This window comes from Pinus tabuliformis, chromosome 1_2 (genome assembly GCF_031772625.1).
Source record: "Pinus tabuliformis cultivar Carrire ecotype Pingquan chromosome 1_2, CPIR1, whole genome shotgun sequence".
NCBI lineage: Eukaryota > Viridiplantae > Streptophyta > Pinopsida > Pinales > Pinaceae > Pinus > Pinus tabuliformis.
The window spans coordinates 136216419-136239489 of NC_142298.1; the positions used below are offsets into that span (position 1 = coordinate 136216419).

General features: G+C 36.2%; 2 protein-coding genes across 2 annotated transcripts; both read right to left on the reverse strand.

The window, feature by feature from the left end:
• Positions 1-1166: 1166 nt before the first annotated feature.
• Positions 1167-4499, reverse strand: LOC149204891 (pyrophosphate-energized vacuolar membrane proton pump-like). The gene is made up of 4 exons (XM_089394821.1): positions 4029-4499; positions 3804-3863; positions 3510-3690; positions 1167-1252 (listed from the first exon to the last, which is right to left on the reverse strand). The coding sequence occupies exons 1-4, from the start codon at positions 4341-4343 to the stop codon at positions 1182-1184; spliced, it is 627 nt and encodes a 208-aa protein (XP_089250947.1). The 5' UTR covers positions 4344-4499; the 3' UTR covers positions 1167-1181.
• Positions 4500-7531: 3032 nt separating this feature from the next.
• On the reverse strand, positions 7532-8005 carry LOC149204892 (putative DEAD-box ATP-dependent RNA helicase 48). Its single transcript, XM_089397236.1, has one exon. The coding sequence runs from the start codon at positions 8003-8005 to the stop codon at positions 7532-7534; it is 474 nt and encodes a 157-aa protein (XP_089253362.1).
• Positions 8006-23071: the final 15066 nt, after the last annotated feature.

The following is a 23071-nucleotide window of genomic DNA, read 5'->3' on the forward strand; positions in this document are numbered from 1 at the left end:
AATGAAAAAATAAATCCAAATGTTAAATGTAATACAATCAAACAATCTACTCAAACCAAAGGCATGCACAACTTCCTTAGAATAGGATAAGTTTGTCGTTATATTTCAGGTTAAAGATACAACGCTAAAGTTAGATCACGCAGTTCTGTTTTATTTTTCGCGTCTTTTTGAATTCATTTTTTATCAGCTAGATAGAGTGCAGATCCATATGTCTAAGCAATATATATATTTTTATGAACCCTATGTGTCACTTATAAAAGAGAGTGAGAGTATCACTTCCCTTCGATGCTTAGCTAGGGATGGAGTTTGTCTCTCAGCACAATATAATAAGAGGTATAGAACATGATGTATAGTGTGAAAATTTATTTCCACATAAAACATGCATTTCTGCATTTTAAGTGTCAACTTATTGGAAAAAATATATAAATTCAAACGTAAAACTCTTGATACTTAAAAAAATGTCAATTACCCTCCTGTGAGGATGATACCATGTAAAAAAATAGAATATGAGAATCTAAATGTAACATTCACCTATATAAATCACACAATAAACTCAATTACAAGTCTAAATGTAAAATGTACCTATAACATAAAAGTATGAATGTATGATGCGTCTGTATAAATGACACAGGAAACTCAATCACAAAATGATCCATATGAGAACCACATCAAAGCAACATTAAAATGAAGCCCAACACATGCCAGACATGAAAAAGATTTTTCTGGAACTTCCAAATGGCCTTGCAATCCTAATTGAGATTAGGAGGCACTGAAGATAATATACATGACAAGTCACAACGCTAGTCCTTAAATTTAGTTCTCTAAGATACAGAACTAACGCTAACACTTCTTTCCTTATTGTGAATTTGAGGGCATCATACTTCTTGCATTCAAACCAGTAAACATTTTCAGGATGCCCGTTGAGTAGGGAACTATGCAGCACCTAAATCTAAACTGGTTAAAACATTTATATGTCAATTCTGATGTCACATAAATATAATTTTGTTTCTGGCACTCTCAATGTGAAAGTGGCTAGACCACATTCCTCTTCATAACTGAATTCTATCTGGGTAGAATCCACATAGACGGCTTGTGGCCTCACAGAACAATATGCTCCAAAATCCCCGCAACCTCGAACCTTCAAATACACTGTTGAGGTGTTTGGATCGAACTCATATGCACTAATAGCTCCTCCAGAGTTGAACATTTTGATCAGTCCAATGGGAGCAAAAGAGATGTCGTTGGCTAACCCCTGCATTAGATGAAACAATTTAGTGACTCTAGAATAAGTGGTTCAAGATTCAATCCATGCTTGATATGAATAAATTCCATTTGAATGGAAGCAAAAATCTGGAAGGCAACATTAACAGAACAACCATACTTGGATGCAAATATAACCTTGAATAGAATCACAAAAAATTGTCATAGTACTTATACTAAAGCTGCTTCACACTTTCCTCTTAGTGCACATTATTGACAGTAAAATATCACTGGTAGAATATGTCAAATTAGAATTTCTATCATTGGTAGAATGTCAAATTAGAATACCTGAAGCAAGGGTAAAGTACTCTACAAAATGCACAATCTCACTTCCCTTCGATGCTTAGCTAGGGATGGAGTTTGTCTCTTAGCACAATATAACAAGAGGTATAGAACATGCTGTATAGTGTGAAAATTTCATTCCACATAAAACATGCATTTCTGCAATTTAAGTGTCAACTTGTTGAAAAAAAAAATATAAATTCACATCAAAGCAACATTAAAATGAAGCCCAACACATCCCAGACATGAAAAAGATTTTCTGGAACTTCCAAATGGCCTTGCAATCCTAATTGAGATTAGGAGGCACTAAAGATAATATACATGACAAGTCACAATGCTAGTCCTTAAGTTTAGTTCTCTAAGATACAGAACTAACGCTAACACTTCTTTCCTTATTGTGAATTTCAGGGCATCATACTTCTTGCATTCAAACCAGTAAACATTTCAGGATGCCCGTTGAGTAGGGAACTATGCAACACCTGATTCTTCTTTTAGATGGCAACAAAGCAAACATAGGCACAAAGTTCAGCATTGTCAGTTACCATAATTCCAACAAGGATGGTGGTTTATTTGCACATCAACCTGACCAAACAAGCATTAAAATTGTTGTTTTTAAGCAAAATAATATAGGATATTTTAATGATTGGTACCCAATAGGGGTTGACCTCTTGACCAAACAACCATCCCAAATCTGACTGAACAACCATTAAAATTGTTGTTTTCAAGGGGAAATAGTATAGGACATTTTTCATGATTGGTACCCAATAGGGGCTGAGCTATTTTCAAGGTATAATGAAGATTTGGGCTTTTCTATGGTTCACCAATATCTCAAATCACTTAGAAAATGAGTGGGTGATAAGAGTAGTGCCCCCAGCGAACCCTGTTTTTTTCAAAGCATGTTGTCACTAAATAGCGTTTTGATGGACAGCCAAAAGCAACACTGGTAGTAACAAAATAGGAGCTGCAAATATTGGCGGAGTTTAATATATATATAAAGGATAAATTGTGCACTTTTATTCCACATTAGGCACCGCTCTGAGCTTCACAAATAAAACAATTTTTTTCAGTTTCTACAGTTCCAAGCTAAAAGACCGTAGATGTTCCCCTCATATAGAACGCCCGAACAAAGTATCTGTCATATTCCTTCTGCACTACCACTATATCTAGCCTAGAATCAATGATAGAGAAGCCACTGATATAAAGGGGAAAAGTACAAACTGCCTGTCTGCCATTGCAATTTATAGGCATTAAAGTAATCATACATGCTTCTATCAAATAGCAACCTGATTCAGTAAGGATACAGCCATAACTATCAGTTCCTTATGCACTGCTAGTGTACATATCCGGTTACTAATGATATTAAAAAAATGATATTCATTTAAACAAGAAACAATATCCTGCACAACAGTGGTTGTTGTCACACAAAACAAGAAACAATACCATGCAAAACAGCAGTTGTTTTCACACAAAACTATATAACAAATTCTCATAGATAGCCATTTGTCTACAACAGCAATTTAAGGTATATCTGGGATATAAGATATAGCAAAACATCTACTTCTTGGTATTTTAACTTAATTTAAACATGATATAAACCCAACTGATTACAAATAAAGTAATTTTTCTGCTAAAATGTCATCCAACACATTTCAACTCAAAAACAATTACATACATCCTGTCCAAGCACTGATTAATGGGAAATTTCAAATAGTTTATATTTCATGAAAAATGGCAATACAAAATTTGACCCAATAGTTGCAATAACCCAGTAACCAGAACCACGACCTCCTTCAGGCATTTACCTAAAAAAACTAACATTTTGAATAGAACCTGCCACTGGCAATATCCACCAAGAATTATAACGTTTTGGACAGGTTTTTCTCGTCATACTCAAAGAGAAAAATGATGCCGACTAGTACAGCTTGAAAAGGATTTCTGCAACTAGAAAAATTTAAACAGCAACCCACCGTGGGTTGCAAAAAAAGGTGCAAACACCAGTGACTCAACAGTCATAAGCTTTATCAAAATATTTAGAGATGGTCTAGAGGTGTCCTTCAATGGGTCGCCAATGGTGTCACCAATGACAACAGCTTTGTGCGGATCGGACCCTTTTGGACCAAGAGTCCTGGCATGCTCTGATGCACTAGCCTGTCACAAATTACACAATTTGGCGTGTGTCAGATATGCCAAATATGGAAAGTATGTGCTATATGGAAAATTTCGATAACAGACAACATCAACACTAATTAAGATAAAATTACCTCAATATACTTCTTAGCATTGTCCCAAGCACCACCAGTGTTGGAAGCAGAAATAGCAACCTGACACCCATTTAATTAAACATGATCAGGGAGATCTGTATACAGACAGAAATAAAATTCTAACACATAGAGCAACAGTTACCTGATATCTAGTTGATTACACATGGTTAGGGAGATGTGTATACAGACAAAAATAAAAGTATTAACACCTAGACCAACAGTTACCTGCACACCAGATACAAGAGCACCAGCAAGGATACCTGATAGAGTTTCCACACCAAATAAAGTACCAACAATGAGAGGTGTAAGCATCACAAGGCAACCAGGAGGAATCATCTCTTTTAGCGAGGCATCAGTTGATATCTTCACACAAGTTCCATAATCTGGCTTCGCATGACCTTCCATCAGACCAGGGATGGTGTTGAATTGCCTCCTAACCTCTTCAACCATTTTCAGTGCTGCACTACCAACACTTTTCATTGTCATTGCAGAGAACCAATAAGGAAGCATTGCCCCAACAATTAAACCAATGAATGGCATTAGCTAGGGCTGGCTTGCACATCGCTTCTTTGTTGTACGTGCAAGGCTGACTTTTTGTACTGAATTTCTCCATTGAACCAAGGAACAAAAATATAAGGGCAGCAAAGAAGACCATGGAAATGCCCATGTATTGGTACTCGGTGAATAAAAATGAGTTCGCTCCTGTTAGAAAGAAGGATCAAAATGAAAAAAAATATGTCAGGTGTTATAAGTTGAAAGTAAAACACCACCAAACTAAAGGTTCCCTCTCGTACAGAAACCATAGGGGTTGACCTCTTGACCAAACAACCATCCCAAATCTGACTGAACAACCATTAAAATTATTATTTTCAAGGGGAAATAGTATAGGACATTTTTCATGATTGGTACCCAATAGGGGCTGAGCTATTTTCAAGGTATAATGAAGAATTGGGCTTTTCTATGGTTCACCAAAATATCTCAAATCACTTAGAAAATGAGTGGGTGATGAGAGTAGTGCCCCCAGCAAACCTTATTTTTTTCAAAGCATGTTGTCACTAAATAGCATTTTGATGGACAGCCAAAAGCAATACTGGTAGTAACAAAATAGGAGCTACAAATATTGGCGGAGTTTAATATATATATATATATATATATATATATATATATATATAAAAAGATAAATTGTGCACTTTTATTCCACATTAGGCACCACTCTGAGCTTCACAAATAAAACAATTTTTTTTCTTCAGTTTCTACAGTTCCAAGCTAAAAGACCGTAGATGTTCCCCTCATATAGAACACCCGAACAGAGTATCTGTCATATTCCTTCTGCACTACCACTATATCTAGCCTAGAATCACTGATAGAGAAGCCACTGATATAAAGGGGAAAAGTACAAACTACCTCTCTGCCATTGCAATTTATAGGAATTAAAGTAATCGTACATGCTTCTATCAAATAGCAACCTGATTCAGTAAGGATACACCCATAACTATCAGTTACTTATGCACTGCTAGTGTACATATCCGGTTACTAATGATATTAAAAAAATGATATTCATTTAAACAAAGAAACAATATGCTACAGAACAGTGGTTGTTGTCACAAAACAAGAAACAATATATGACAACAGCAGTTGTTTTCACACAAAACTATATAACAAATTCTCGTAGATATCCATCTGCCTACAACAGCAATTTAAGGTATATCTGGTATATAAGAGATAGCAAAACATCTACTTCTTGGTATTTTACCTTAATTTAAACATGATATAAACCCTACTGATTACAAATAAAGTAATTTTTCTGCTAAAACGTTATCCAACACATTTCAACTCAAAAACAATTGCATACATCATGTCCAAGCACTGATTAATGGGAAATTTCAAATAGTTTATATTTCATGAAAAATGGCAATACAAAATTTGACCCAATAGTTGCAATAACATAGTAACCAGAACCACGACCTCCTTCAGGCATTTACCTAAAAAAACTAACATTCTGAACAGAACCTGCCACTGGCAATATCCACCAAGAATCATAACGTTTTGGACAGGCTTTTCTCATCATACTCAAAGAGAAAAATGGCGCCGACTAGTACAGCTTGAAAAGGATTTCTGCAACTAGAAAAATTTAAACAACAACCCACCGAGGGTTGCAAAAAAAGGTGCAAACACCAGTGACTCAACAGCCATAAGCTTTATCAAAATATTTAGAGATGGTCCAGAGGTGTCCTTCAATGGGTCTCCAATGGTGTCACCAATGACAGCAGCTTTGTGCAGATTGGACCCTTTTGGACCAAGAGTCCTGGCATGCTCTGATGCACCAGCCCATCACAAATTACACAATTTGGCATGTGTTAATACCTGATAGAGTTTCCACACCAAATAAAGTACCAACATTGAGAGGTGTAAGAATCACAAGGCAACCAGGAGGAATCATCTCTTTTTGTGAGGCATTAGTTGATATCTTCACACAAGTTCCATAATCTGGCTTCGCATGACCTTCCATCAGACTAGGGATGGTGTTGAATTGCCTCCTAACCTCTTCAACATATAAGGGCAGCAAAGCAGACCATGAAAATGCCCATGTACTGGTACTCAGTGAATAAAAATGAGTTCACTCTCGTTAGAAAGAAGAATCAAAATGAAAAAAAAAAATGTTAGGTGTTATAAGTTGAAAGTAAAACACCACCAAACTAAAGGTTCCCTCTCGTACATAAACCATTTCTTGTTCATCTAGTGTATCCCTGAATCACAACGATATATATCTCCTAAAACTATCTCGCTTCAACAGATAGGACACTAGAAATAGAATGAAACAAGATAATGCACAGTAACATATTGTGCAAGAGTCAGTAGATTCATTATGGATGTACGGTTAAATTTATTTCTAGACCACCAGACCTAAAATAGGACAGATAACCAATAACAAAAATTGCAACTGTCAAACAAGCCACAGATGCAAGTCAAACCCCAACTTGAATGAATAACCAGACCAAATATCCTTTTTTACTTGTTGCATAAGCTCAGACATTTTCCATAAAACTTATGGGGAAACCTAAAATAAACAATTTATAGAAAAATAAAATATATCACATGTTGCATAAGCCACAAACTACACAAACAGTCCAGCAAACTGTCACACCAAGAACAAACTGTAATCATAAAAATAACAAATGACTCGTGAAGGCTGTCGAGATTTAACGTACAAGGCTTGGCTGAGCAGTCCAAACTGAAATGGCAACCAAATAAAATATAAATCCACTAGACTATCTAGCAGCCTCGAATGCACTTCAAATCTTAACCTAACAAACCCTACTGAACACGCCTTCAAGTATGTCTAAAAACATATGAGATAAATCAGTGCTGATTTCAAAACTAAGCATCAAAGAGTACCAAAATCATACGGGCTGCACTACAAGTATTTACATAACAGATTCTGATTGCCATATAATGAGGCATATCTCAAAACAAAGGTGATAACTTAGTTTGGATTTCAACCTTGGGAATTTAGAAGTACTAGAATCTCGTTGTTATTTACTTGCAGATTGATGCTCTGAATGTGATAGATCAGTTCAGATTTTTAATCTTACAGATAACCAGTACTAGAATTCCATTGATATTTTATTTGTAGATTGATGCTCTGCCACCAAGATTTTTTTCCCAAGAACTCTCCCACCCAGATTTATCCCTCATAAAACGTACCAAATTATTTCAATGCAACATATCTACCTATACCACATGAGGCTTTCCCGTCCATCTTTCTCCGTCCAGAGATCGATTCCCCCGGGCTTCTGAAACCTGTCGGCCAAGGCTTGGAGCTGCTTGTCAGCGGTAACGGCGAACAAAGTAGGGGCTTTGGCGGACTTTTCCCAGGGCTTTTCAAGATTGGTCGTGGCTGCTCTGAGCTCTGCTCGCTTCCGCATTTCGTAAAGCTGGTGTTCTCTCAGGAGGCGGGCTTTGAGGAGTTGCTTGGATTTCTGCTCTTGCATTCTCTTCCACTGCCATTTGGTCACTCCGCCAAGAAACGTGCGAGGACCGCCTCCCATCATTCTGACTTGTCTCCATGCCGATGGAAGGCTATGGTTTGGAAGTTGGGGTTTTAGGAACATTGGGCTAAGCAGCTGATCCTTCCAGGAATCCAACGGTGAAACGACCAGGCCTGCCATTACAGAGAAAGCAGCAATATTTCTTTTACCCATGCAGATCAAACTCCTGCAACGAATTTGTAACTACTTTTTTCTCATCCAACGGTTCAATGTTTCTTAATCGTCTAACATATCATCTGAGGGTAACTAATCATGAGGGTAACTAATAATGACAGGTAAACATAAAGGGGAGTTGATTCATAGAGAAACGTCTTATGGTGTAATAAATATATAAAAAATTGTCACGTAGAAAAATATCACTACCTTCTACCAACAAATTGTTAAAATCATGTTTTACACAATGAATTTTATCCCTTCTTAGATTCTTTGTAAACATATTTGAAGTAGATAGATTCTTTTACTTACTGAAATGTTGAATTTAAAACCATTTTCCATTATGCTTGGTAATTCTTACAATTGATTACTACCATGGACTCATTGAATGCCTATGTTCTTTATATTTCTCACTGAGTAATAAATATTAAAAAAAAAAATTGAAGTAAATTAGTTTTGCGAAATTGGTTGTTATTCAAAGACATTATTTTATTTTTTCAAATTATATAAATCATAACTTATTAAACCATTTGGAAATCAAATCATATTTATAAAGAAAATTATCGTTTATCTTAGGTGATAACTTATTATTAACTTTTTACTACCAATACATGAGTGTTATGGTGTATTAGGGATGAAAAATAATATTAAATTTAATATTAGAATATTTAGAAAAAAAAATGAAACATTCATACAAATTAGGCGATAACTTATTATTAATTTTTTACTACCAATACATAAGACATGAGTTTTATGGGATATTATGGATGAAAAATAATATTAAATTTTATTTTAGAATATTTAGAAAAATAAAAATAAAACATTCATACACATTAGAGAGAACTGAACTTACAACAAAAAATAATGAGAATAAAAATTATATGTAAAATACAAATGGTATATATTCAATTTTCTAAAAAAATCCTATTGAAACCCTATATACAACGTAGTATATCATTTACATGTTGAAATAAGTGGAAAAAAGAAAGTCCCGTAAATTACCAAAATGTTGTTATATATATATATGTACATGATTTCGAATATAAGTTCATGTTATTCCCAAGAGCATTAATAGCTATTTAAAATATCAAATGTTTGATATGTGATTATGTTTTTGGTGAAATGTTAAGGAATGGAATGATTTTATTAAAATATATATATATAAAGAGAAATATTTCTATAAATTAGGCTATAATTTATTTATTTTTATGGAAAATATAAATAATTATTCTAAATTTTTATATAAAAATAAATTAGCTAAATTGCTAAAGTTTTATTTTTAAATCCCCAATGAAGGTGTTAATGGAGGAAGAGGAATTAGGGTTTCTTTGGAAGGCATGCCCTAATCACAGGTGTCCTTATCTGGCCATGGCATGAAAATGTATAGTTGAGGGGAGTTGGAATTCGAACTGGAGGCATCATCATTATAAATGTGTGTTTAAGGTAGTGGGGTGGTAGAGGTAAGTGCATTGTGGGAGTGGAGGTGAGGATTTATCCTCAACCTCCTTTGCCCTGTTTCATTTGAGGTTGATATGCTTGGTTTCTTGCTTTTGTGTCGTAGAGATTGGGCTTGCATTTGAGATTGTGTCCATACTTCCAATTCCTCTCATTCTCGAGAATGTGATAGTGAATGTAGATTTTTTTCTTCTCCTTTTGCATCTATTGTTTTTGTTTGGTGATAACTTGTTTATATTATAGTGTGTTACTTAATTTGGGTGGATTCTCGCCTCTATCTATAGAAGCTTGGCATATTCATAGGGTTTTGTTTGGGTCTATCTGGTTCATGTTTCTGGGGTAATTTGGTTCTGTGTTTTTGGGCTTCAATCATATAATTCAAGTGCAAGTCTATTTAGTTATTCTAGGTTTCACCTTATTGTTGTCATTATTTTCTTTAGGTGACGGAATTGCTCTAGTTGTTAATATGGGTATCTAGAGATTTCATGGTTTGGTATGACTCTGGGAAATCTAGTGTATTATGTCTCTGTGATGTCGTGAATTTCAAAATGTACTTGAATCTGGTCCTCTGGTGTGGCAATTGGCAGATGCTTTGGTAGTCTTTAGGTTAGTGGTTCAAGGCTCGATATTCTGTCTATTTTCTTGTTTCTCAAGTCGAGGTTTTCTTAGTGCTTTTCCTCATTGATCCCTTTCCACTGCCATCATGCATCCTCACCAGAGAATGATGAGCAGGAGGGGTGGCATAGGTAATGTTGAGTTCAAAAGAATTCAACCTTTTTCCTGTGACTTAGTTTCAACTTTCTTTGATGTTGTTCCTCTTGAAGTGAGGAAATATATTTTATTTTTGGAGTCTAAAGAAAAAGGGGAATGCCCTTATCATTCTGATTTGGAGGTGGCTAGTGAAGGTATGAAATGGGCTTTTGATCCGAGAAGATTCCATAAACAGCGACTTCATTTCCTGTAGTCTTTGGCTTTTCATAAACAAATGGACACAGTGTTGTGTTTAATTTTTAAAGACAAGCAAGTTGAAAACTATAATGTCTTCTCTGGCTTGGAGGATATCAAACACATGCTACAGAACCAACGATTATGTCTAGATAATGTAGACTCTAGATTGGCTTGGGTGGAAATATTTCTAGTGTCATATTCATCTTATGGTGATATTATGGATCCCCCTGGTGATCCCACTGATATGTTAGTTGACAGTGTTAAGGATCTCACTATCATTTCATCTAATCAAGATTAGAAATTTGTATCAAAGTTTTTGTCATTATTTTAATAATCTCACTCCAATGATGTAGATTGTTTTCTTATTTATCAAAATCATGGGCTTGATGGGTATACAATGGTTTTTTGGCCTTCCTGGATCTCTAATAGTTGTGGTGTGAGTAGGAATTGGAATCTCACTTGTGTTCCTAGTGGGTGATGTTATACAAGTTGTTTTTACAATTCATTTTTTTTTAGAGCTAGTATGTCACAACAACTCTTTGTTTTATACATGTGCTTGCTTTGTGTTATGCACCTTGGGATGGTTTTTTAATTTTGGCATGGTCAATAGTAAATGATGCTTGGTATGTGCACATGTTGTCTATGTTTCTTGTTGTTGGTGTGCATTTGGTTTGCCTCACTGCATATTATATATCTTATGTGTGAGAATTGCGGTTTTGAAATATTACCTAGCATGGGTACTTTGGTTGTGCCTATTTTGATATCACTTCTATCTATTGAATGGTTCATTCATAAAATTAATGTTATGTTGTATTGGTGATGCCTCTGATTCTCCGCTACAAAGGATATGATCTACACTATCTTTTTCTTTCAGGTGTCATCTTGGCTTCTGGAAAATGGTTTATTGTCTATTGTTGTTGTGAGGAGAAGTTGATTTCTCTTGTTATTCAAGGAGAAGTCTATTCCCCTGTCTCTATGTTTTGCTATCAATACCTTATGGTCCTAGATGTAATCATTATGTAATCTATTTTTGTTAATGAATATTAAATTTTGCAGTTCACAAAAAAAAAAATCACTTTTAAAAAAACATTGTTTGTAGACCACCCTTGAATTTGACATGAAGTCCTCCTTCTCGGGTTTTCCTTGATTTGGACCGTCAAAGTACCCCAAAGCCCTAGATTTCTCAATACTAACATAAGATAATTGTCTCATAATAATGGTTGAATCCTAGATTTGACATATGAAGAAATATATTTAGCTTTAAAGGCACAATATATGAAAAGGTTATATATGTTCTCAAATATCCCAAAATTTCTAACTAATTGAATGTCTCATGAAGTGATGAAAGGTAGGCCTTTGAATACTTAAGTTTTGGATTTTACACTAACAAATTCCTTTTCTAATAGTCCTTTACTTTTTGAAGAAAATATATAATATACGATAAACATTAAAGAAAATTTCTTCATGAATATTAATTAATTTTTCAAAAAATAAACTTCCATTCATGAAATATTTTCACCTAATGTCATGGACATCTCAATTATATGAATTACAACATCTGCATCACAATCATTTATATTTATCGTCTTGCAATTTTCTTTCTTTGTTTTACATGCCCAAACTATGGTATTAATTAGAATGGATCTAAGCTCTTTATCATGGGGATTTGGTAAACAATAATAGTCTTTTTTGTTTTATTTTCTTAAACTTGGCTTCCATAAATCAATATTAACATGAAGAGCCCCGCTTACATCATCCTAGAAGATATTTTAGGTGGTTCTTTCATACAAATCATCTCCCCTTGATTTTTGTTTCTTGATATAACAACAAACATCTTTCCTTTCTCAACATCATTGCTAGGATTGAATGTTGGATTTGGCTTGTTACACTTGGGTACAACATATACTACTTCACCTATCACATATTCAAAATCCTCCTACTTTATACTTTCGATTACATGGAGCACATTACAATAAGAATCAAGGTTTTCCCTTGTCTTGGACTGTAATTCCTTCAAAGATGAACCAAATCCATCAACTATTGTTTGATCACTATGAATTTCATTAAGAACTCCTTCCTAATACTCTACCTTAATTTTTTACTTCTTTGTAGCAATTGGAGAACCTTAGTCATCAATATTGTAGCATACCCAACCCCCTAAGTGTAAAAAGGAGGTGGGATTTTCCTTCCTAATTACAATTATAAAACCACTTTTGAGCTTACAAAGGCATTGTAATCATTCAGACTTTTCCAATGGCTATATTCTTCTTCAATTCCAAGTTACAAGCACAAAGATATGGCAAATTGAATTTCTTTCAAAAAATTTCTTTCTCCTGCCATGTTAATGGACTTTTTAATTACCTTTCTAGTTTATAGCAAGGAAGTTAAGACTCTCTACATTAAATTGTCAACTTAGAGTTTTGATTTGACTTGTGACTTATTGTGCACTATATATGCATACTACACTTCCTACTTTCATTGATTTGACTACATATAGTTGTAGATTCATCAAGCACACTTAAAATCCATGGAGTGGAAAATAACACAAGTATTGACAAGGAGATAATCATTCACACTATTGTTGAACATATAGTGTAGAAAAGTAAATTTCATACAATGTTAGAAAGTGTTCGAAAGTAAATCACGTGACATATTAAAAGGAAAGTAAATCACACCACACATTGACAGGAAAGTAAATTGTAGAAAAGTAGAGTGAAAAGATTAACTATTGTGAATTGTGATCATTCTCCATAACCCATATGAATAAATCTGATTTTTGAGATAAGCACAATCCTTCATAATTGAATATAACTTTTGTTTAGAAAAATCTTTGGCGAAATCACATAATTGATCATTTGTCGATTTCGAACCAACTAGTGTGATCGTCAGGACAAGTTGAATATTAATTGGATACTATTTAACTCGCTATACTGGATCTGTATCTTCAACTTGTCCTGACGATGATAGTTGGTTCGAATCGACAAATGATCAATATGTGAAAAGATAAACAAACGTATGGATCACAGAAGTCTAAATTCGAATATAACTTATTGATCCAAATACAATACTATGGAAATGAATATAATTTACAAATCGAATTTATAAATGATATGTAATTCTATTGAAATAAATATGATGAATCTAAAATATTCTATTGAAAGAAATAAAGTTAGCAAACAACTACAACCTATGAGAATAAAACTAAAAGAAACTTGAAATATAATCTTAGAGAATTATAATTAAAAATAAATATAATCTAGTAAATAAAATACATAATTGTAATCATAAAGAAATAAAATATAGAAAATAAATGCAATCATATAAAAATGAATAATTACATAAATAGATGAAATCACACAACAATAATGAAAAATACCTCAACTAATAGCTTTATTAGAGTGGGCCCTACATCCAAGAACAAAATGCTAATATTAACCTACATTAGCACTCACTAATTTTACAACATACAAAATATATAAGGATGAGACTAATCTTTATTCAAAAATAACTTTTACAATCCAAATTGAACCTTCTTCTCTCTGCTTGAGCATCTCCTTTTATTTATTATTTGACCTAAAATAGAAATAAAATATGTCTAGAGAGATATACTTGAGAATCAATAAATATCTAATGGTTATAACCATTTTACAACTTTATAAAATATATAAATATGTTCCAATATTAAATAGTGTTAGTGCCAACCTTAACCCATTTATTAATGTAATAAGCTCAACATACCCCATAAGATTCATGATTAGTTAGTTTAATAAATAAATCTCATAAGCATTATAATTGGTTGACCCACATTTAAAAAAGGGACCACAATTAGTTGTAATGGGCCTTAGCTAATGAATAAAGTGGTTAACCCACATTATGCAAGAGACCACAAGTAGTTAGGGTTTTGGGTCTCAGGAAAATATATATTGTCGAAGATAGTAAGGGAAGTATTTTCTTGTATTGTGTAATCGAGATATACTCTACTGGAGGTTGCCCCCTTGAAGAGGCAAGTGAAAAGTATTGTTGCAGATCTAGTAAAATATTTTCGTTCTTATCATCTCATTATGTTATTTTCCAGTGGTATCTTTTCCATATTTCTCACTTCTGATATTTTCTACAAGTCAACCATACTACAAGTGGGATCACAACACTTTCCCGGGGAGACACACCACCAATTTTAGCAAAATAAAAATTAGGCTAGAGACGTGTTTGCCCCCTCGAAGAGGCAAGTGAAAAGTATTATTGCAGATCTAATAAAATATTTTTGTTGTAATCATCTCATTGTGTTATTTTCCAGTGGTATTTCTAGCATATTTCTCACTTCTCTATTTTCTACAAGTAAATCATACTACAAGTGGAATTAGAGCACTTTCCCACGGCATATGCACACCAATTTTAGCAACAAAAAAAATTAGGCTAGAGACGTGTTTCGGTGTCTTTAAACTACACAGATATTTTGTTACACGCATCAACCTATTTTTGGGGAAGCATAAGCACAGGAACTAGAATAGGTGGTCACATTTGTTGGACTCCCTTGTAATCCTTATTGATACCCCTTCAAGTAGTGGTGCATTAGACAACACATGTACACCGACTACACTTCCACGTACCTCTGGTATATCAGAAGGCCTCCAAGGTTACCCTAAAACCAACCTTAGATAAGTCGTAGGTCATCTTGCTACTACAATACACTAATAACAACACTCAGGGATATTACTCGCATGTACCTAGGATAATCAGGTAGTACGGCTAAGGAAACAGTCAATTCTCCTTAGTGCTCTGGAATATTGGGCTAAGTACTATTATTGGACCCCTATCGTATATCATGATCTATAGCACATGACACTCCTTATTTCCGTAGTACACTCACTTCCTATTAATTGGCTGTCACATTTTGCAGTATCCAGAAGTTGGGGTTTTTGCCACTAGAGTCTTGATTAGTTGGGATAGCCAAATTCCTACACATTTTGTTGTATCCAGTAGTCAGGATTTCTGTCGCCATAGTATTGATCAATTGGGACCGCCAAATTCCTATACAATTTTCAGTATCAATATTTTTGGCTTTCGGTCCTTGCAGTATTGCTCTAGTCGTCCCAAAATTCTGGTTGTAAGAGACCTAGCCCATAGGAGTTAGGATGACGAGTTGATCACAATGATACCATCTACTAGTAAGCATCCATTTGTCCTGCGGTCCCAATTTTTTTACGATGTACTTCATTAAACTCCTTGTCTCACATACATTGCAGCCATACTAATTTTAAGTAAACCAAAATTTTGACCCGGGAACTTGTATGGTAACTACAAGGGCTCAAGCTATGGAAAACGTCCAAAAAAATTTGGAAGAACTTGAAGCAAGAATCACCATCAAAATCGAAGATAATTACAATAGTCTCAGAACCCATACTACCATACATCAAGGCTAAAGGCCCGATGGGGGAGGAGAACAATGTCAATGGAAACCTAGAAGGAGAATATAACCACCATCAATATGAGGGGTATCATTAATTCCACAGGGTCACCAATATTCTAGCAATAAAACACCCAAGATTGACATACAAAAATTTGACAGTCCTAAACCAGCAGTTTGGGTGGCACAAATGGAATAATATTTTAAACTCAACAAGAGTTGGAATGATGAAACCAAACTACATGTGGGAGCTCTTTATTTGGACCAAGAACACTGGCAATGGTGATAATGGCACCAAAGATTCTACATAGGAAATACAACTTGGAATATGTTCTCTAAATCCATTTGTGCTTGTTTTGACAATGACTCTCACTTTGTGGATCGCCTCACGAAGCTCAAACAAACTAGTATATTCCAAGACTACATCATGACATTTGAACAACTATCCATCCAAACAGAGGGCCTAGGGAAGGCCTTCTGTATGGAATGTTTCATCAGTGGCCTTAAGAAATCCATCTAAGAACTTGTTAGGATGCATCAACCAACTACTTGGTTGGAATATTTCCACAAAGATTTAGACGTAGAAACTACTATTAATTCCTAATCTAGTCATCCTTCATTCACATTAAAGGCATGTCCCACCTGTGCTAGTGGCCCCACCCAAACCCTTAAGGTGTTTCCAGTGGAAATGGAAAAAAGGAGAATACAACGATAGTGTTACTATTGTGATGACAAATACTCCCTAGACCACAAATGCAAAGAACCAAAGTTCTTTCAGATTGACATGACTGAAAATAGCCTAGATGATGAGGCCCATCTCATTGAAGTGTCTAGGTAGGAAACAGTGGAATCCCAAGATACTACAATAGATACTAAAACAACACATGAAGAACCGATTATATCACTCCATGCATTAGCAGGTATTTCTTCTCCATAAATGCTTAAAATCATAGGCTTTATTAAGCATCGATCGGTAGTGGTATTGATTGACAGTGGATAAATGCATAATTTTTTCCATAAATAGGTTATTGAATCCCTTCATTGTTTTTTTTAGCAGTACCAATTTTTAGGTCGTTATAGCTGATGGGGGGACCATGAAATGTGAATGATGTTGCGAGAACATAAAGCTGCATATAGGGCACTATCACCTTAAAACACACATGTTTTCCATTGAAATGGGAGGTTATAACATCGTCCTTAGAGCTAAATGGATTTGAACACCATGCCCCATTACCATGGACTTGCAAGAGCTATATATGAGCTTCAAACAGAATGGAAACACTCATACACTCCTTGGGCTCCATGCAGGTGCTTCTACCATCATCAGCTCACATAGAATAGAGAAGCTTTTAAAAAAGGGACATCATGGGGCAGTTGCTCAATTTAATGCAATCCAGGCCATTGAATCAAGCCCTGCCAACATTCATCCAGATCTACAAAAGGTTTTGAGTCACCATCAACAGGTGTTTGAAAAATCAAGGAACTACCCCCTTCTTGAGATGAGCATGATCATAGCATCCCTTTGATTCTGGGTATATAGCCACCCAATGTCTGCCCCTATAGGTATCCATTTACATAGAAGAATGAGATTGAAAATATTATTGAGGAGCTACCATAAGCAAGCGTGATTCATCCCAGCACCAGGCCTTATTCATCCTAAGTGGTCATGGTCTTAATGAAATATGGGGAGTGTTGGCTTTAGGGGGCTTGGACCCAGGTTCAGAGTTAGCTACACTAACCCACAAAACCCTACACTACATGCCCTTTCAGCAATAGTCTGCTTAGCATAGACTACAATATCACCTGAGGCAATGTTGGGGGATACTAGAACCTGATTTCTGCATCCAGAAGGCTATGTGATGTAGTAGTGAGGCGTTTCAATAATCTAGGGCCTGATTTGACCTTTTTGAACCCTTATCTTCAGAATCATGGACTTAAGGTGATTTCTACCTAACTAGATCTATGAGCTTCGCCTAGTTGTTCTAACATGCATAAGTTACCACATAAAACTAGATATGTCCCTTCGTGATGTAACTAAGACAATCTTACATAAAATCGAATCATAGCTAATAATAAACACATAAACATATAAATATATAGATAATTGCACTAAATTGCTTCAAATGTAATTTATTACTTCAGATCTTCAATGATTACACTTCTTCTGACCCTGCACACATAGCTGCAGGTGCCCACGCACTCAGCTGCGGACTTACCAAGGTCTCTGCACACTCAACTGCAGGAGCCTTCCCCTTCGCCAGAATACATAACTATAGACTCAAAATCTTATTCACCAACTATCCATCAAGCTTACTAATGACTCCAAAATGACTTGCTTTTATAGCTTTTACATTACATTACCATGGTCCATGAACCATGGGTGGAAATCAAAACCATTCCATCCCTTTACAAAATAAGGGACTTTGACCTTCGTAAAATCCCCTTTGACTCTTAACATTATGCATGCTCTGCTCCTCAAAATGCGGATACTTTACAATCTTACATCAAAATTAACTCAAAACTTAGACAAAAATTAGACCTAGGGACTCCATCCCAACAGGCCCCCAACACAAAGACTTGACTCATCCTGAGTCACTCTGCTGGTATGTCCTCGATGCACGCTTTAAGGCCGTTGAACTCTACCTTCAATTCTTGAAGCTCTGGTGTGCACTGCGCGGCAGCCTGTCGAACCTCCTTGACTAACTTCTCAGTAGTTGGCCCCTCTACTGCCAAGCCAATGGTCCTCTTCATCTATTGCATTCCTTTCAATTTACTCTCTATAGACTTAGAGGTTAGACTAGCTTCGTTGACCTAAGGTTGTGTTCTCACTAAAATGATTGAGGCTTTTCGTCGTAGCTCGTCTATATGATTTTGAATAGCCTTTCCTTCCTGGAGTCTGGCAAACCGTTGCACAGGTTCTAAGGTCCGTGTTGTTGCCCTGATTTCATCAAACTACAGTTGTTTTTCCCTGTTGTCTGCTTCAATATTTTGTACATGTGGTTCCTCTTGCAGTGAGGTCCACGTCTCCATGGTGTTCTCAAAAATCTAGTTGCAATCCTTAACTATAGCTTTTAGTACTTCCATGTCTTCCTTAATAGCGGCCTTGCGCTGCGCTAGAACTTCCGGAGGTGTTGTTGGTTGTAGCTTCATCTGTAGCCATACGACCTGCATCTGCATCTCAAAATTCACGCGTTCAACCTCCGCTTTGGATTCCTTCACTGCGGTTACCATCTTATGGAGCTTGTCTTTGGAAGCTTCTTCAGTCTATATGAAGATATCTAACAACTCAATGCAAGTCTAGGTGACAGCGTCCTCCAGCTCTTTCCTTCACACAACAGTTGTGTCCCTATCCTGGATGGCCCTGGCAGCTTCATTAGTTAACTGCTCATTGTGGTTCTTGATGTCCTTGATCATGAAGAGTTCGTACTTTTCTCAGATTTTCAATTTGTCAGATAATCCCCGGTGGATTTTACGTAATGCTTAAATGGGAAACGCTGCTAAGTTCATCTCTGAGTTCTGCCCATATCGTGTTGTTGCTTGATCCACCGCGGTAGTAAAGTGTAGTGACCCTCCTAGAATGGGAATTTTGTGGAAATCTATGGTTACCACCAACATTGAAGGTAATGTTGGTGTCACACTTTTCATTTCCACGCTCACTTGATTCTCACTCGCTTGAACCACGCTCGCCTGAACCACGCTCGCCTGAATCATGCTCACTTGCACTTGTAGCTCTTTGAGGCCCTATTGGACTTGCATTAGTACTAACTTGTATTGATCCTCTCTTTTAACCAATGCGGATTATGATTTTCCTGAGCTGCAAACTCGTTCAACTTCCGATCTGGGCCACTTCTCGAGTTCTTTCTTAGTTGGTATCCACAAATGCCACATCATACATCCCTCAAATAGATCCTGGTCCCAACAATGGAACCATTTTTTGGCTTGAGGGGGATTGGGTCCAGGCTCAAAGTTAGTTGCGCTAACCAACAAAACCATACACTACCAAACCTTTTGGCAATAGTCTGCTTAGGGCAGATTGCAGTCTCACCCGAGACAGTATTGGGGGATGCTAGAACCAGGTTTCTACATCCAAAAGGCTATGTGATGTAGCAGATAGGTTTTTCCTTAATCTAGATCCCAATTTAACCTTTGTAAACCCTTATCTTCATAATCACAGACTTAAGGTGATTTCTACTTAACTAGATCTATGAGCTTTGCCTTGTTGTTCTAACATGCATAAGTTACCAAATAAAAGTAGATATGGCCCTTCGCTATGTAATTAAGACAATATTACATAGAATAAAATCATAGCTAAGCATAAACACATAAAAAGATATAAATCTACAGAGAATTGCATAGAATTTCTTCAAATGTACTTTATTACTTCAAATATTCAATGGTTACACTTCTTCTGACCCTGCACACACAGCTGCAGGGGCCCACGCACTCAATTACAGACTTACCAAGATCTCCACGCACTTAATTGTAGTAGCCTTCCCCTTCTCTAGAATACAGAATTACAGACTCAAAATATTATTCATCAACTATCCATTAAGCTTACTAATGACTCCTAGATGACTTCCTTTTATAGCTTTTACATAACATTACCATGGTCCATGAACCATCGGCGAAAATCAAAACCATCCCATCCCTTTACAAAATAAGGGGCTTTGACCTTCCTAAAATCCCCTTTGACGCTTAACGTTCTGCGTTCTCTGCTCCTCAAAATGTGGAGACTTTACAATCTTACATCAAAATTAGCTCAAAACTTAGACAAAAACTAGCCCTGGGGAACCCCATCCCAATAGGAAGTGGTGCATGTGTCCAGACTGTAGGGCCGTCAATAAGCTCACCATCAAGGATAAGTTTCCTATTCCAGTAATCGATGATCTCTTTGATTAAATCCATGGCGCATAATTCTTTACCAAGTTGGATCCTCATTCGGGCTATCTCCAAACCTAAATGGAAGTACTAGACATTCCCAAGATAGCTTTCATAACCCATGAAGGTCACTATGAATTTTTGGTTATGCCCTTTGGTCTTTGTAATGCCCCATCCACCTTTCAAAGTCTCATGAATCACCTTCTCAAGCCATATCTCAGAAATTTTATCTTCGTCCTTTTTTATGATATACTCATCTATATAAAAACATGGGAAATACATCTTCAGCATGTTGACCAAGTATTGCAACTTTTGAAGGATAATAAATTATTTTTCAAATTGTCCAAGTGTTTTTTTTAATGGGAGAGGTGGAGTACTTGGGAGACATTATAGGCCATGATGGAGTACAGGTGGATCCAAAAACGATTCAGGCAATGCAATATTTGGAGAGGTGGATTACTTGGGACACATTATGGGCCGTGAAGGAGTATGGGTGGATCCAAAAAAGATTCAGGAAATGCAAGATTGGCCACAACCTCGGACCTTGAAAAATATGTGGCAATTTTTGGGTCTCACGGGATACTATCACAAATTTGTCAAAAATTATGGACACATTTCCAAACCCCTAATGAATATTCTCAAGAAAAGTGCAATCCTCTAGACAAAATCAACTCAAGAGGCCTTCTTGGATCTCAAATAGGCCATGATTTCCACCCCAATTTTGGCTCTTCTATATTTTGCAAAACCCTTTTTGATTGAATGTGATGCCTCAGGGACCAACATTGGGGTAGTCCTAATGCAAGAAGGTCTACCAATAGCCTTCAGAATCCAACAATTAAATGGCAATAATTTGGGTCAATCTACTTATGAGAAAGAAATGATGGCCATCTTACATGTTGTAGACACTTGGTGACCATACTTGCTTGGATGACGTTTCCAAGTTTGAACTGACCATCATAATCTAATGTATTTTCTGGAATAGCGTTTATCCTCCATCGCAACAAAATAAATGGCTTACCAAAATGTTGGGTTATGACTAGAGATATTCTATAAGAAGGGTTGAGGCAATGTTGTGGCCGATGCCTTGTCACAACAATTTGAGGATGATGGCGCCCTCTTATCCTTATTCTTTCCCATACCATCTTGGATTGAGGAGGCATGCAAATAATGTTTTTCCCATCCATCTCTTTCCTAGCTAATCCAAAGGTTACAAGTGGATCCTAACCCCCCAATGGGTTACAATAGGAAGGGAGATATTCTTTGATATAAGACATCCTAGTAGAGCTACACTCCTCACCCATCGAAGGACATTTGGGATTTCAGAAAACTTATGCTCGGGCACGCTGCTCCTTCTTTTGGGAAGGGATGAAATAGGACATTCTTACCTTTGTAGATGAATGTGATGTCTGCCAGTGCAACAAAGGGGAAATTGTGAAGACACCAGGAACCTTGCAACCCTTGTCGTTCCTGCTTCTATATGGATGGATTCCTCCATGGATTTCATTACAAGTCTCCCTAAATCAGGAAACAAGTCATTCATCATGGTGGTAGTGGATCGACTCTCCAAATATGCCCATTTTTTTGCCTTACTGCACATGTTCACTCTAGCTTTGGTGGCTCAAGTCTTCATGGATCAAATTTTCAAATTACGTGGCATGCCTACTTCCATTGTGTCTTATCATTATCCCACCTTCACTAGCAATTTTTGGTGGGAATTGTTCAAGCTACATGGAACACAACTCCAAATGAGTACAACATATCACCCCCAAAATTATGGTCAAATCGAAGCATAAACAAATGTTTAGAGACCTACCTGCAGTGCTTTGCTTCATATAGACAACATCAATGGGTGCAATGGTTACCTTTAGCAGAATGGTGGTATAATACTAATTATCATGAAGCAACCAAGGTGACACCATATGATGTGGTGTATGGGAAAATCCCACCTTCGCAAACTTCTTATCTTCCAGGATCTTCCAAAGTGTAGGTATTTGATAAGTTGCTTCAAAACCAACCCACCACTCTCACTCTTTTGAAAGATAATCTCCATAAAGCACAAAACTAGATGAAGCAACAGGATGACTAAGATTGCTCATAAAGGTATTTTCAAGTGGGTGACCAATTGTTTTTTCGAATCTAGCCTTATATGCAGATGTCTAAAAAAGAAAATGGCTTCCAGAAGTAAGCTCCAAAAAATTTGGGCCTTATCAGGTGATTCAATGTATTGGCTTCATCGCTTACAAACTGGCCTTGCTAGCCACTTCAAAATCTCACCCAATCTTTCATGTTTCTTGCCTCAAGAAAGTTGTGGGGCACAATTGCAAGGTATAGACCATACTGCCTGAATTGGATGAGGAAGGTTCTATTTCGCTCCAAGTGGA